Source organism: Bos grunniens, chromosome 1 (assembly GCF_055505025.1).
Source record: "Bos grunniens cultivar Pamir isolate PY7600 chromosome 1, Bosgru_T2T1.0, whole genome shotgun sequence".
Taxonomy (NCBI): Eukaryota; Metazoa; Chordata; class Mammalia; order Artiodactyla; family Bovidae; genus Bos; species Bos grunniens.
Genome location: NC_141165.1, coordinates 5,542,894 through 5,560,224, shown reverse-complemented (window position 1 = coordinate 5,560,224; position 17,331 = coordinate 5,542,894). Strand labels below are relative to the sequence as shown.

At 40.3% G+C, this 17,331-nt stretch overlaps 1 protein-coding gene and 1 long non-coding RNA gene across 2 annotated transcripts in view; both read right to left on the bottom strand.

Annotated features, from left to right (window-relative positions):
- Window positions 1–1,923: 1,923 nt before the first annotated feature.
- LOC147378885 (uncharacterized) lies at window positions 1,924–14,115 on the bottom strand. The gene is made up of 2 exons (XR_015164223.1): window positions 14,004–14,115; window positions 1,924–2,607 (listed from the first exon to the last, which is right to left on the bottom strand). It is a non-coding gene; the product is annotated as an uncharacterized LOC147378885 (long non-coding RNA).
- Window positions 14,116–16,586: 2,471 nt separating this feature from the next.
- The window catches only part of LOC147378883 (collagen alpha-4(VI) chain-like), a 150,107-nt gene continuing 149,362 nt past the window's right edge, over window positions 16,587–17,331 (bottom strand). Inside the window, 1 exon segment of the mRNA XM_086401555.1 lies at window positions 16,587–16,687. Coding sequence (XP_086257681.1) covers window positions 16,587–16,687 — 101 coding nt within the window.

Here is a 17,331-nt window from a genome sequence, read left to right as displayed (position 1 = left end):
TGAGCTGTTTAAAAGCCTAAAAGATAATGCTGTGAAAGTGTTGCACTCAATATGCCTGAAAATTTGGAAAACTCAGCAGTGGCCACAGAATTAGACAAGAAAGGCAATGCCAAAGAATGTTCAAACTATCTCACATTTGCACTTATCTCACATGCTAGCTAAGTAAAGCTCAAAATTCTCCAAGCTAGGCTTCAATAGCATGTGAACCACGAACATCCAGATGTTCAACCTGGATTTAGAAGGCAGAGGGACCAGAGATCAAAATGACAACATCTGTTGGATCATCAAAAAAGCAAGAGAGTTCCAGAAAAACATCTACTTCTGCTTTATTGACTGTGTGGATCACAACAAAGGAAAACTTCTTAAAGAGATGGGAATACCAGACTACCTTACCTGCCTCCTGAGAAATTGTATGCGGGTCAAGAAGCTACAATTAGAACCAGACATAGACTGGTTCCAAATTGGGAAAGCAGTTCAACAAGGCTGTATGTTGTCACCCTGGTTATTTAACTTCTGTGCAGAGTACATCATGCGAAATGCCAGGCTGGATGAAGCACAAGCTGGAATCAAGATTGCTGAGAGAAATATCAATAACTTCAGATATGCAGATGACATCACTCTTATGGCAAAAAGTGAAGAACTAAAGAGCCTCTTGATGAAAGTGAAAGTGGAGAGTGAAAAAGTTGGCTTAAAACTCAACGTTCAGAAAACTAAGATCATAGTATCCAGTCCCATCACTTCATGGCAAATATATGGGGAAACAGTGGAAACAGTGACAGACTTTATTTTGGGAGGCTCCAAAATCACTGCAGATGGTGGCTGCAGCCATGAAATTAAAATATGTGTGCTCCTTGGGAGGAAAGTTATCACCAACCTAGACAGCATATTGAAAAGCAGAGACATTAGTTTGCCAAGAAAGGTCCATCTAGTCAAAGCTATGATTTTTCCAGTAGTCATGTATGGATGTGAGAGTTGGACCATAAAGAAAACTGAGTGCTGAAGAATCGATGCTTTTGAACTATGGTGTTGGAAAAGACACTTGAGAGTCTTTTGGACAGCAAGGAGATCCAACCAGTCAATCCTAAAGGAAATCAGTCCTGAATATTCATTGGAAGGACTGAGGCTAAAGCTGAAACTCTAATAGTTTGGCCACCTGGTGCAAAGAACTAACTCCTTAAAAATACCCTGATGCTGGGAAAGACTGAAGGCAGGAGGATGAGATGGTTGGATGGCATCACCAACTCAATGGACATGAGTTTGAGCAAGCTCCGGGAGTTGGTGATGGACAGAGAAGCCTGGCGTGCTGCAGTCCATGTGGTCGCAAAGAGTCGGACACAACTGAGCAACTCAGCTGAACTGAACTGTGTCTCTCTCTTCACTGAGAAGAAAGGTTATTTGAGGACATTGTGAGAAGGCAGTTTTCTGCAGTCCAGAAAGAGAGCTCTCACCAGGAACCAATTAGCCAACACCTTGATCTCGAACTTGCAGCCCCCAGAACTGTGAGAAATAAATTTCTGTTCTTAAGCCACCCAGTCTATGCTGTTTTGTCATGGCAGCCTGAGCTATTACATGATGCTCCAGAATTCCATGCAGTTTGGTTCTTCCCTGAAGCTGAACCCAAGTTCAGAGCCTGGAGAACTGAGCTGTGAGTTGGAGGAAGATCTTGCAAATATCACAGTCATCCTACCATATTGCAAAATTCCTTCTGCAGAGTGAACCTAGGTCCTTCGTCCCATATATGTATTGACAAGGTCACCTGAATTGCCTATTCCCCAAATTTTGGTGGAGAAAAGTCATTGTAGTTGATGTCAATGGATCCAGCCCATAACAAACTCACTGCTGTTTCCTTTCCCTCTATTGCTACTTCACACAGTATAACACAGAGCACAGTGAGTGGTATCATATATCATCTCACACCATGTGGTTTAATCAAGAATGCCTTTATTCCTACACTAGGTAATAAGGATGAAATTTCACATTAGCTATTCCTTTTTCAGCGCCCACCCCCCCCCCCCGCCCCCAAACTAATGCTTCCATGTTGTCTTAATGATAAAAAAGGATATCGTTTTAACTCATTTCCAAATGAGGTTTTACTTACAATGTCAAGAAAAATTTCTTTTTGCTACCAGGCCAAGAAAAAGTTTAGGTAATGTCAAGTTTCTTTTTTACACAGTTTTTAAATCATTGAGAGAATTTTCAGGAAAGTTTCAATTCCTTTTTTTTTTTTTGAAACTACTAGAGTGCAGTCCTTCACAAATCATCTGGCCCAAGCCCTCGCCGGCAGAAAACACTTCACAAGTTGAGGGGTCCAACTCTGAGGTTGTGGTGTGGGCTTCATCACTTCTGAGCTGTGCGGCTCTGTCTCAGGAAAGGTAATCTCCATTCCATGAGTTTTTAAGACAGAGGCAGCAGTGCTGAGGCTCCTCCTGACTCTACAGGGAAACTGGAACACATTGAGCTTCACACGCTTCCTTGGTCTCGAACCGGTTGGCATTGCCCCCACAGCCACCATACCAGAATTGTCGGCAAGCCTGTTCCTTCTGATTATAGGACCATTTCAGGACATAATCCTGGCACTCCCTTTCACTGGAGCCAGGGAACAAGGATCTACAAGAAAGCAAATGCAGAAAAGAGAGACCTGCATGAGTGAGACCTGCACAGCTTAAAAAACGAATACTAACCTCACTAACAACTGGCAACTGGCTGTGTGACCTTGAGGGTAACTTACCCTCTATGAGCCTCAATTTCCTCAACCATGAAGACAATATTTAAAAAAAAAAAAAAAAGCATTACAAGTTTGTCATGAAGTGTCACATAATGTATGTGAAAAGGGTAATACAATTAGAGCTATTATTTGGCACAGTGTATAGTATATGGCAGATATACCAGACAATGTATAAATGAGTGAGTGAATGAATCAATAAAGCTTTTCTCGATTAAATGCTAGCACACCAAATTCAACAGCACATTAAAAGGATTGTATACCATGATCAAGTGGGATTTACCTCTGGGATGCAAGGATGGTTCAACATATACAAATCAATAAACATGATCACCACATTAGCAGAATGAAGTGTAAAAATCATATGATTTTCTCAACGGATGAAGAAAAAGCACTTGAAAAAATTCAAGAGAACTCCTCACTTGCTTATCATGCTTATTTCCCTTTTTTTTTTCAAACCATCTCTCAATCCCTTGCCTAATCCCCAAATGTTCCAGGATTCTAAAGGCCTAAGCAAATCAAGCTAATTTATTATTTACTTCAGCCTAACACTTACCCAAGAAGTTATCTATTAAAAGGAAAATACAATGTTCCTGGAAAATAGCATTGAGAATCCACCCGTTGTAAGAGCAAGATCTGGAATGCCTATTTTAAATTTTAAACCAGACATGAATTTTCCCAGGTCTGTAACCTCTATCTTTTAGGGAGAACAGATTTCCTTGGGCACACTCTATACTGGAGGAAAATATTCTTGTCTTATAAGTGCAGAATGATGGTGTCTTCCAAATAATTTCCCTCAGCCTTCCAAGTACTCCCAAACAAAGAGGATGTTGTCTTCAGAAAGAAATTCATGGTCTGTTCCCGGGAAGTTGCCTACTCACCTCCCCCTAGTATAATCAGCACAGATCAGTTTCCCTGAGTGAGCAGATGTGCTGGATCCCAGCAAATGAGATATATTCATGGGAATTGTCTTCTACCTTAAATAAGCACATCAGAAATAGCCTGTTCCATGACTCCATGGAGGGTGTAACAGAGCAAGTAGCAAGTGCCCAGGATAAACCAGAGAAAATGCTTCTCCAAAAACAGGGGGGTGGGGGTGATCAACAGAAAAAAAATCCAGTGGTGACCTTTGTGCTCTGTAGGGTCAACAAATAGACTTGGGGCTCAACAACCAGCTGGTCCCAACCTCTACCATTACAAACTGATTCCAAACAGACAAGGCAAGCACTAGCGGAACAAACCATACACTTCTCCCAGTGACCCTTTGTGGTTTTCGTCTTTAGAAGATCCACCCTTGTCTTTCAGTTCAGTTCAGTCACTCAGTCATGTCTGACTCTTTGCGACCCCATGAATCACAGCACGCCAGGCCTCCTTGTCCATCACCAACTCCCGGAGTCCACTCAGACTCACGTCCATTGAGTCCATGATGCCATCCAGCCATCTCATCCTCTGTCGTCCCCTTCTCCTCCTGCCCCCAATCCCTCTTAGCATCAGAGTCTTTTCCAATGAGTCAACTCTTCGCATGAGGTGGCCAAAGTACTGGAGTTTCAGCTTTAGCGTCATTCCTTCCAAAGAAATCCCAGGGCTGATCTCCTTCAGTCCAAGGGACTCTTGAGAGTCTTCTGCAACACCACAGTTCAAAAGCATCCATTCTTTGGCGCTCAGCCTTCTTCACAGTCCAACTCTCACATCCATACATGACCACAGGAAAAACCATAGCCTTGACTAGATGGACCTTTGTTGGCAAAGTAATGTCTCTGCTTTTCAATATGCTATCTAGGTTGGTCATAACTTTCCTTCCAAGGAGTAAGCATCTTTTAATTTCATGGCTGCAGTCACCATCTGCAGTGATTTTGGAGCCCAGAAAAATAAAGTCTGACACTGTTTCCACTGTTTCCCCATCTATTTCCCAGGCAATCAAACATGGGTTGCTTCTTCTAGATTATACTTCTTAGGGTAGCACTGCCCAGCAGAACTTGCTGCCATGAGGGAAACATTCTATATCTGCCCCATCCAATACAGGAGCTACTGCCCATGGGGCTGCTGGGCATTAGAAATGTGGCTATTGCAACCAAGGAACTGCATTTTTCCTTTGATTCAATTGCAAATTACTGAAATGAAAATGGAAACACTGTGGTGCACCTCTAGGTAAATGAACTAATTATCTCTAGGTGTTCTTTGTAACCTAACACTCAGGAAGCCTCAGGCTCCTCTTTTTCTTTTTTTTTTTTTTATCAGTATGATACAGTATGAGGGGCCATTTCACCCACATAATTATTGATAGCTTCCAATTTTATATTTGGTGCTATTTTCACCATGAGTATTAACTTTTGTCATTTCAGAAGAACCCTGCAGCAGGTGTCAGTTTTACTGAAACAAGTCCATGAAATTCAGGAAGAAAGGAAAGAAAATGGGAGGAGAGACAGAAGAGCGCTGGAAGGTTGCAGACAGCAATGACCGGGAAGCTGCAATTGTGCCGAGGTCGGTTTTGTGTCCTAGTGTACGTCTTGTAACAGTCCTACCAGGAGGAGAAAACCACAGAATAGACCTGTGTACTCTGGAGATACCACTGAAACTGAAAGTATACCAAATCAGCCTGGTTGCTGAGAAGAGAAAGGATGTTTATTTAATTCTTCACAACTAGATACAGCAAAAGGGGCCAGAATTGTAGCAGAATTTGGCCTGAGATGCAGGAAGCCATGGGAGCTTAACAGTACTCAGGACTGAAGAGGGCTCTAAGTTCAAATAATATGGGCCTGAGCAGTAAAAGACAAGCAGATATGGTCCAGATGGACACTGTGGAGAGGATGCGGAGACAGGCGGTGATGGGAGAGATGGAATGAGGACACGGGGTAAAGAAGAAGATAAAAGGGTTACTTCAGTGGCACAAAAGGTGTGTATTCAGGGCAGTGGTGGCCAGTGAGGCCCTTGGGACCATGTAGAAGCCTGTGTGCCTTACCCACGCACCTGAACATGGTCTCATAACAATGGGGACCACAGAGGAAGAGACATCACATGGCTAGATCTGTATCTTGGAAAAAATGAGTTGGTCTTCAGAATGGAATTGGGGAAAGAACAAATGGGAAGAAAGGAGACCCATTAGAGTACACTGCAATTACACTTGAGGTGGATGGTAGAAGATATCTCGGGAAGATGTGGAGAAGGGGGCAGGTCCGAGGGATGCTGAGGAGGGAGCCATGTCAATATCTGGTTCCCAACTGAGGATTCGGTGGTGAGTGGAGAATGACTGGTGGTATGTGGGCTTAGTTTTCCATTCCTGGGCCAGCATGGCTCCTTCCAGTACAGAAATAAAGGGAGAGAATGTTCTAAGGGCAGGCAAGGCAAGTCTGATTAAATGGATTTGTGTGACATGACTGTCAGCATTTCCAGTGATACAGTGTGGAGGGCAGCTGAACATACTGGTCTGCAGCTTAGAACAGAGTTAAAGATGCAAGACATGGATTTGGAATCATTTATCCAGAGGGGATAGTTGAAGTCATGGTAGTAAAGCTTGTCCGGTAGTATGTGTAGTCAGCTTCAAGGTCTGAAGACAAGACTTGGGGAAGGCATTGTGGATTTACCATGAAATTAATGAAGCCTAAGCTTCAGGGCCCTTATGCACAAAGGGCCCATATGTGCATACTCCTCTTCAAAATAAGTATTTATTTTTGTCCTTAAGTAATTTTCTATCTTTTTTTTACTGAGGGTCCCTTAAGTTCTATGAACTTCAGACTCCATAATACCTGGATGCCCCATGAGAATGAACCTAGAGAGAGGAGCCTACCAATATGGGCTGATCCAAAGTGGAAGAAAAGATAAGGATGTTGTCTCTGAAATGCAAATCAAAACTACAGGTGCCTCCTCACACTGGTCAAAAGGCCATCATTAAAAAGTCTACCAAAGATTGAACAAGATGGCAGAGGAGTAGGTGGACATGGAGTACATTTCTCTCCACAAATACATCAGAAATACACCTTCAGACACAGAAGTGCTTACAGAACACCAGATGAGAGCAGACAAGAGTACCTGAACACCAGAAAAGAATATATAGAACCACGGAAAACTCGAGATCAAGCCCTGAGCCTTCGGAGTGGGAGCACCGACTCCAAGACCCTAGACTACCAGAAAACTCCTAACCCTAGGGAACATCAAATAGTGAGAACTCCAACAAAGGAAACCACTTCAATTCAAGACCTGGCATCACCCAACTACCAGTAGCACCCTGTGCGGATGCTTCATCCAAACAATAAACAAGACAAAAATGCAAACCCAATCATCAGCAGACAGGATTACCACCTCACTCAGCCCTCCCCATCAGAGGGGGAAAAAAAAAACTCAGCACAAATCTCACCCTATATAAAGCTTACACAAACCACTGGACCAACCTTAGGAGGGCAGAAACCAAGAGAAAAAAGAATTCAACTTTGAAGCCAGGAAAAAGGAGACTTCAAACACGTAAGTCTAAAAAATAATAGTGAAAAGGCAGAGAAATACTGCACAAATGAAGGAACAAACTAGAAACATAGAAGTCTAAATAAATGGGGAGGAAATAGGCAAACTACCTGAAAAATAATTGAGAATAATGATAGTAAAGATGATCAAAAACCTTGAAAATAGAATGGAGAAAATGCAAGAATCAATTAACAAAGACCTAAAAAAATTAAAGAATAAACATATAGAGACAAACAACACAACTACTAAAATTAAAAATACTCCAGAAGGAATCAATAATGGGATATATGAAGCAGAACATGGATCAGTGAGCTGGAAGATAAAATGGTGCAGATAACTGCTGAAGAGCAGAATAAAGTAAAATGAGAGAACTGAGGATAGTCTCAGAAACTTCTGGGACAATATTAAATGCCACAACATTTGAATTATAGGGTTCCCAGAAGAAGAAGAAGAGAAAAAGAAAGGGTATGAGAAAATTTTTGAAGAGATTATAGTTGAAAATTTCCCCAAGATGGAAAAGGAAATAGTCAATTAAATCCAAGAGGGGCAAAGACTCCCATACAGGATAAACCCAAAGATAAACACACCAAGACACATTCTAATCAAACTAACAAAGATCAAACACAAAGAAAGAATATTAAAAGCAACAAGTCACTTACAAGGGAAACCCCATATGTTTAACAGCTGATCTTTCAGGAGAAACTCCACAGGCCAGAAGGGAATTAAAGGATATATTTAAGGTACTGAAAGGGAAAAATCTACAATCAAGATTACTCTACCCAGCAAGGATCCCAAACAAAATTGATGGAGAAATCAAAAGTTTTTCAGATAAACAAAAGTTAAGAGAATTCAGTACCACCAAACCAGCTTTACAACAAATGTTAAAGGGACTTACATAGTCAAGAAATATAAGAGAAGAAAAAGATCTACAAAAATAAACCCCAAACAATTAATAAAATGGCAATAGGAATGTATATTTCAATAATTATTTTAAATGTAAATGGATTAAATGCTCCAACCAAAAGACACAAACTGGTTGAATGAATACAAAAACAAGACCCGTATATATCCTGTCTACAAGAAACCCACTTCAGACCTAAAGACACATATGACGGAAAGAGAGAGGATGGAAAAACATATTCTATGCAAATTGAAAGCAAAAGAAAGCTGGAGTAGCAATTCTTATATCAGACAAAGTAGAACTTAAAGAATATCACAAGAGATAAGGAAGGACACTACTTAATGATCAAGGGATCAATCCAAGAGGAAGACATAATTGAAATATTTATGCACCCAATATAAGAGCACCTCAATACATAAGACAAACACTAACAGACATAAAAGGAGAAATCAACATTAACACAATAATTGTAGGAGACTTTAGCACCCCAGTTACACCAATTGACAGATTATCAAAACAGAAAATTAATGAGGAAACACAAGTCTTAAATGATACATTAGACAAGATAGGTCTCATTGATATCTTCAGGACATTCCATCCAAATGCAGAAGAATACACCTTCTTCTCAAGTGCGCATGGAACATTCTCCACATGCTGGGTCACAAATCAAACCTCAAGAAATTTAAGAAAATTGAAATCGTATCAAGCATCTTTTTCAAACACAACACCTCGAGACTAGATATCAAATACAAGAAAAAAAAACTGTAAAAAACACAAACACGTGGAGATTAAACAATACATTTCTAAATAACGAACAGGTTACTGAAGAAATCAAAAGGGAAGTCAAAAAACTCCTAGAAACAAATGACAATGAAAACATTACAACTCAAAACCTATGGGATGCAACAAAAGCAGTTCTACGAGGGAAGTTTATAGAATACAATCCTACCTCAAGAAACAAGAAAAACATTGAATAGAAAACCTCACTTTATACCTAAAACAACTGGAAAAAGAAGAACAAGAAAAACCTCAAAATTAGCAGAAGGAAATAAATCATAAAGATCAGAGCAGAAATGAATGAAAAAGAAATGAAAGAAACAATAGTAAAGATAAAACCAATATAATATTGTAAAGTAATTAGCCTTTAATTAAAATAAATAAATATAAATTAAAAAAAAAAACCTAAAAGCTGGTTCTTTGAGAAGATAAACAAAATTGACAAACCTCTAGCCAGACTCATCAGGAAAAAAAGAGAGAAGAATCAAATCAAAAAAATTAGAAATGAAAAAGAAGAGGTTACCACAGACAATGCAGAAATGCAAAAGATTATAAGAGACTATTGTGAACAACTATATGGCAATAAAATGGATAGCCTGGAAGAAATGGACAGATTAAAAAGTTCAATTTTCCAAGACTGAACCAGAAAGAAACAGAAATTATGAATAACCCAATTACAAGCACTGAAATTGAAACTGTGATAAAAATCTCCCCCAAAATCTCCCAAAAGCCCAGGACCTGATGGCTTCACAGGAGAATTCTATCAAACACTTAGAGAAGAGCTAATGCCTATCCTTCTAAAACTCTTTCAAAAAATTGCAGAAGGAACACTTCCAAACTCATTCTACAAGGCCACCATCACTCTGATACCAAAATCAGACAAAGACAACACAAAAAAAGAAAACTACAGGCCAATATCACTGATGAACACATATTCAAAAATCCTCAACAAAATTTTAGCAAATAGAATTCAGCAACACATTAAAAAGCTCATACACCATGATCAAGTGTGGTTACCCCAGGGATGCAAGGATTTTTCAATATATGCAAATCAATCAATGTGATACACCATATTAACTGAAAGATAAAAACCATATGATAATTTCAAGAGATTCAGAAAAAACCTTTGACAAAATTCAGCACCCATTTATGATGAAAACTCTTCAAAAAATGGGCATAGAAGGAACTCTACCTCAACATAGTAAAGGCCATATATGATAAGCCCACAGCAAACATTACTCTCAATGTTGATAAACTGAAAGCATTCCCCCTAATATCAGGAACAAGACAAGGGTGTCCACTCTTACCACTATTATTCAACATAGCTTTGGAAGTAATAGCTACAGCAATCAGAGAAGAAAAAGAAATAAAAGGAATCCAGATCAGAAAAGAAGAAGTGAAACTCTCACTATTTGAAGATGAAATGATACTATACATATAAAACTCTAAAGATAGTATCAGAAAATTACTAGAGCTAATCAGTGAATTTAGCAAAGTCACAGGATATAAAATTGATACACAGAAATCACTTGCATTTCTATATACTAACAATGAAAAATCAGAAAGAGAAATTAAGGAATCAATCCCATTCACCATTGCAACAAAAAGAATCAAATATCTAGGAATAAACTTACCTAAGGAGACAAAAGGGCTGTACACAAAAAATTATAAGACATTGATGAAAGAAATCAAAGATGATACAGACAGTTGGAGAGATGTTCCATATTCCTGGGTGTAAGTGTGCAAGTATTCATCACTCAGTCGTGTTCAATTCTTTGCAACCCCATGGAGGCCAGGTTCCTCTGTCCATGGGATTTCCCAGGCAAGAATACTGGAGTAGGTTGCCATTTCCTTCTCCAGGGGATCATTCCAACCCAGGGATTAAACGTGGTCTCCTGCATTACAGGCAGATTCTTTATCACTAAGCCACCAGGGAAGGAAGAATCAATATTGTGAAAATGACTATACTACCAATGCAATCTATAGATTCAGTGCAATCTGTATCAAAGTACCAATGGCATTTTTCACAGAACTAGAATAAAAAATTTCACAATTCATATGGAAATACAAAAGACCCTGAATAGCCAAAGCAGCCTTGAGAAAGAAGAATGGAGCTGGAGGAATCAACCTTCCTAACTTCAGATTATACTACAAAGCTACAGTCATCAAGACAGTATGGAACTGGCACAAAAACAGAAATATAGACTAATGGAACAAGACATAAAGCCCTGAAATAAACCCATGCAACTATGGGTACCTTATTTTTGACAAAGGAGGCAAGAATATACAATGGGGCAAAGACAGCCTCTTCATTAAGTGGTGCTGGGAAAACTGGACAGCCACATGTAAAAGAATGAAATTAGATCACTTCCTAATACCATACACAAAGGTAAACTCAAAATGGATTAAAGACCTAAATGTAAGATCAGAAACTATAAAACTCTTGGAGAAAAACATAGGCAGAACACTCAATGACATAAATCAAAGCAAGATTCTCTATGACCCACTTCCTAGAGTAATGGAAATAAAAACAAAAATAAACAAGTGGGACCTGATTAAACTTAAAAGCTTTTGCACAGCAAAGGAAACCATAAGCAAGGTGAAAAGACAGCCCTCAGAATGAGAGAAAATAATGGCAAATGAAACAACTGACAAAGGATTAATTTCCAAAATATACAAGCAGCTCAAATAACTCAATACCAGAAAATTAAACAACCCAATCAAAAAGTGGGAAAAAGAGCTAAACAGACATTTCTCCAGAGAAAACATACAGATGGCTAACAAACACATGAAAAGATGCCCAACATTGCTCCTTATTAGAGAAATGCAAATCAAAACTACAATGAGATATCATCTCACACTAGTCAGAATGGCCCTCATCAAAAAGTCTACAAACAACAAATGCTGGAGAGGATGTGGAAAAAAGGGAACCCTCTTATACTGTTGGTGGGAATGCAAATTGATACAGCCACTATGGAAGACAGTATGGAGATTCCTTAAAAGACTAGGACTAAAACCACCATATGACCCAGAAATCCCACTCCTAGGCATATACCCAGAGGAAAGCAAAATTAAAAAAGACACATGTACCCCAATGTTCATTGCAGCACTCTTTACAATAGATAGAACATGGAAGCAACCTAGATGTCCATCAACAGATGAATGGATAAAGAAGTTGTTGTACATATACACAATGGAATATTACTCAGCCATAAAAAAGAGTGCATCTGAGTCAGCTCTAAGGGGGAGGATGAACCTAGAGCCTATTATACAGAGTGAAGTAAGTCAGAAAGAGAAAGATAAATACCATGTATTAATGTATATATACTTAATCTAGAAAGATGGTACCAAATATTTTATTTGCAGGGCACCAGTGGAGAAACAGACATAGAGAACAGGCTTATGGACACAGGGAGAAGGGAGGAGAGGATGAGATGTATGGAGAGAGTCACATGGAAGCTGACATTACCATGTGTAAAATAGACAGCCAACAGGAACCTGCTATGTGTCTCAGGAAACTCAAGCAGGATCTCTGTATCAACCTAGAGGGGTGAGATGGGGAGAGAGATGCGAGGGAGGTTCAAGAGGGAGGGGATATATGTACACCTATGGCTGATTCGTGTTGAAGTTTGACAGAAAACAACAAAATTCTGCAAAGCAATTATCCTTCCATTAAAAAATAAATTAACTTTTTTTTAAAGTCTACCAATAACAAATGCTGGAGATAGTTTGGAGAAAAGGGAACTCTCCTACACTGTTGGTGGGGATATATTAATAAATTGCTGTAGCAACTATGGAGAACAGTGTGGAGGTTCCTCAAAAAAACTAAAAATGGAGTTGCCATATGTTTCTGCAGTCCCACTCCTGGGCATATATCTGGGGGAAAAAAATATAATTCAAAAAGATACATGTATCCCAACATTCACAGTAGCGCTATTTGCAATTCGCCAATACATGGAAACAACCCAATATCCATCAACAGATGAATGGGTAAAGAAAATATGGTACATAGGTACAATGGAACATTAGCCATGAAAAGGAAAGAATGCCATTTGCAGCATTGGACCTAGGGGCTTCTCAGGTGGCGCTAGTGGTAAAGAACCCACCTGTCAATGCAGGAGACCTAAGAGATGTGGGTTCAGTCCCTGGATTGGGAAGATCCCCTGGAGGAGGGCATGGCAACCCACTCCAGTATTCATGCCTGGAGAATCCCAAGGACAGAGGAGTCTGTGGGCTACAGTCCATGGGGTTCCAAAGAGTCAGACACGCCTGAAGCAACTTCAGACACACGCGCACAGTTGGACCTACAGATTATCATACTAAGGGAAATAAATCAGAAAAAAAGACAAATACCATATGATATCACTTATATGTGGAATCTAAAATATGATGCAAATAAAATTATCTATGAAACAGAAAGAGACCCACTTACACAGAGAACAGACTTGTGGTTGCTATGAGGAAAGTGGTTAGGGGGGATGGACTGGGAGTCTGGGGTTAGAAGATAGAGTGGATAGACAACAAGGTCCTACTATAAAGCACAGAGAACTGTATTCAATATCTTGTAATAAACCACAATGGAAAAGAATACACACACACACACACACACACACATAACTGAGTCACTGAGCAGAAATTAACAGAACACCGAAAATCAACTATATTTCCATTAAAAAAATAAAGAAAGAATAAATTTCAAAAATTATGTTGTCTCTGCAGCTAACACAGGAGAGGACTTGACGAGGAAGGCAGTGGGCAGCAGTGATTCAGCCCTGAGGAGCTGCAGTCATTGAGGTCTGACCAGCCCTTTGGTTCCTTGATGGCTTTCAGTACACCCTTAAAGACAAGAAACAGCCCTTTCTTCTGACTGGAGGGCAGGGAGCAAGGCTGGCAGCGACACAGGGAGTTGCAGGAGGTTGCACTTGGCTGCCTTTACTTCTGAAACCAAGAAAACAGGGCAGGTGCTAGAGGAGAAGATATGGAGGAAGGGGGGTGAGGAGGAGGCAAAGGCTCGGGGCAACCGTGGGATACAGCGGGAGAGGGCACTGGCCAGGGCCAAGGAACAGAGCTCCGGGGAATTCTGGAAACCGTCATGCCCCTGTGAATAGCATTGAACTACATCATGAAGAGGCTCTCTTCCACCCTGTTCACCTTGATTCTGTGCGGAAAGACTCACTGGGGCCGTGTTTCTCACTCTCAGTTGCTCAGGAGAATCACCGGCTCAGTTCCACACCTAGAGATTCTGATTGGATTGCTCTGGGATGAGGCCTGGGTGGTGAGAATGCTTAAAACTTCTCAGATGATTCTCAATTACAGCCGAGGTTGAAAACCACTGCCTTAGTGACCTTTAGCACACTTGGCAGACATTATACACAAAAAGCGTTAAGAGTCAACAGATAAGCTTTTCTGTGGTTAATGTCTAGCCTAAGGAGGGGAAATGTTACTGTCCTGCCTAGTATTCCCATGTCTGTCCAGTTTTTCCTTTCCTCTGGATATGAGTTTTCTTTGGAAAAGACAAAGGACAAATCAGCATCTTAGCTAGCTTGTATGCTTACTGTGTGGCAAACATATGAATTATCAAGTTTCATCTTCAAAACAACCCCATGAGTCAGGCACTCACATAATCCCCATTTTACAGGTCAGAAAACTGAGCTGCAGAGAGAGGAAATAACTTTTCATGGCCATCTAGATAGAGCACCAGAGACAGAATCATGCAGGCACATTCAAAACCTCTGGGAGGCAACCTCTCATCTAATCTAAGTGAGACTGACCATACCACTCTCTAGAAACTCTCAGCTATCCTTTCCCTGCCTTTTAGAAACTTCAGAATCAAATGCCCTCAGATCTCTTTCTAATGTGTTTACTGTTTGGCTTAATTTGTTGATCCCATGTAAGAGGTGGCAATGGCATTGGCCATAATCCAAAATTGATGCTACAGTTGCCTTGAAAAATGAAAGTGTTAGTAGCTCAGTTGTGTCCAACTCTATGAGATCCCATAGACCGTAGCCTGCCAGGCTCCTCTGTCCAAGGACTTTTCCAGGCAAGAATACTGGAGTAGGTTGCCATTCCCTTCTACAGGGGATCTTCCGGATCCAGGGATCAAACCCAGGTCTCCTACACTGCAGGTGGACTCTTTACCATCTGAACCACCAAGGGAGCATGGTTGTCTTAGACGGATCCAAAATGTTCCTTAAACTCGGTCATAGCACATGTGGCCACTCATAGATGAAGGAGCCTTCTACAAGCCAGAGCACCTTCCCTAAAGGTCAAGGGTATGTTTGCCACTTCTGCAATAGATCATTGTTTCCACAATGAAGTACAGACACTCCATGGGGTGAGACTCTATAACACTCCCTCAGACAGCTTCTGTTAGCTCCATACTTAAAGTCAAATAAAAGTCAGCCTTCTACTATTTCCTGAAACTAGTTATTTTTAGCTGCATACATGAATCTGTGCTCTTGCAAGCAAACTACACAAAGCTGATGTCTGCATGCTAACACAGTGCACAGGATTTTTTTTTTTAAGCTAAAGATTTTTAAAGGTAAATTCAACCCAAGGAGCAAGGAGTAGTTGGGTTTTTACCATAGACATTGCCCGAATTTCTTTCTTTTCCAGTTTTTTTCAGTTTTGCTGGATCTTTTTGATGATTTTCTTCAGCATCGTAGCCACTCTTTTCATAATTCTCAAGTGCTTCTTGCTGAGTGATAGACGTCATTGTGGCTTCGCTATTCTCCTCTCGAAAAGAGCTTGCTGCTTCGAGTGCTTCCAAATCATCAGTAAGGCCAGATTTGCCAAACTGGCGCTTGGGCAACCTGTGCAGAAACAAAAGACTGGGAGAATGAGGGGGTGAGTCCCACTTGGTACCACTGGGCTCGGGGCGCTTCAGGCTTGGGTATCTGCTGATGGCTTCATCATCAAACCAGCTGTTGTCTTAGGTTTGCAGGGGTGTTGGGACAAACATCAGAATAATATGTTTAGCATGATCAATTTTACCTCCAGGACGTGGGATTAGAGGATGGGAAATGCAGTGGATAGGAAAATTGTTACTGATTGCTCTAATACACGTACGTGCTCCTTGAATTTTATTAGTCCTGTATTACTCTTACTATTGAAAAATAAGAAAACAAAAAACCAAACCATATCAGAATCGTTAAACACAGGAGCATCTGAATCCCAGTGGTTTGAGTCAAGGACTGGTTTGCCTGTGACCTGAGGAAGACAGGCAATGGTTTTTCCAGTGGTCATGTATGGCTGTGAGAGTTGGACTATAAAGAAAGTTGAGCGCAGAAGAATCGATGCTTTTGAACTGTGGTGTTGGAGAAGACTCTTGAGAGCCCCTTGGACTGCAAGGAGATCCAACCAGTCCATCCTAAAGGAAATCAGTCCTGAATATTCATTGGAAGGACTGATGCTGAAGCTGAGACTCCAATACTTTGGCCACCTGATGAGAAGAACTGACTCATTTGAAAAGACCCCGATGCTGGGAAAGATTGAGGGAAGGAGGAGAAGGGGACGACAGAGGATGAGATGGTTGGATGGCATCACCGGCTCAATGGACATGAGTTTGGGTAAACTCTGGAAGTTGGTGATGGACAGGGAGGCCTGGTGTGCTGAGGTTCATGGGGTCACAAAGAGTTGGACATGACTGAGTGACTGAACTGAACTGAACTGAACTTAGGGAAACAGTCCCTGCAGGGCACAGAGCCGTGGGACAAGCCCAGCCCCGCCCTCAGCCTACCTCTTGACAGGCAAGATGCGTTGCAGCAGGGTGTCCCCTCGGCTTGGGCCCCCAGACTTTTCAATGAGCTCTGGAGGTGGGTACTGATTAGTGTCACCTAAAAATGAAATAAAACATCACATCAAATAAAGCATAAAATGATATGAAGCTCAAAAATAAAATGAAGTAAAATAAAGCACAAGACCAAAATATTATCCATTAAGACATAAGACATAAAATAAAATCAATTAAAGTGTAAAATATACAATAAAACAAAATAAAGTATAACAAAATAAAACAGAAAACAAAAAAGTCTATTGACATAAAATCAAAAAGATGTAAACTCAAAGCACAAAATAAATACAAATAGAAAAATAAAAATATAAGCAAAATGAAAGTATAAAATGAATTCTATTGTATAAGCAATATAAAATTAAATCATAACCTAAAAGAATAGAACAAAATATGAAATGCAACCTAATGTAATAAAACATATAAAGTAAAGTGAAATTAAAATAGACTAGAAAAATAATCCTCTAGCCTCCTTCTCCCTCAAAGAATCACTAAGCCTTCAGTCATCTGTTACAGTTCCTTCTTCCATCTCTTGCAAAGGTAAGGAATCTCAAGGTTCACTGACCTTTCTAGAATCACACAGCTCTTGAGTGGCAAAGATTAGACTAGAACCAATTCATTAATGTCCATGTCTCTCAAGCTACAGAGGCACAAGTGCTGTGTCTCTATTTCTAAGGTGTCCATCAGACT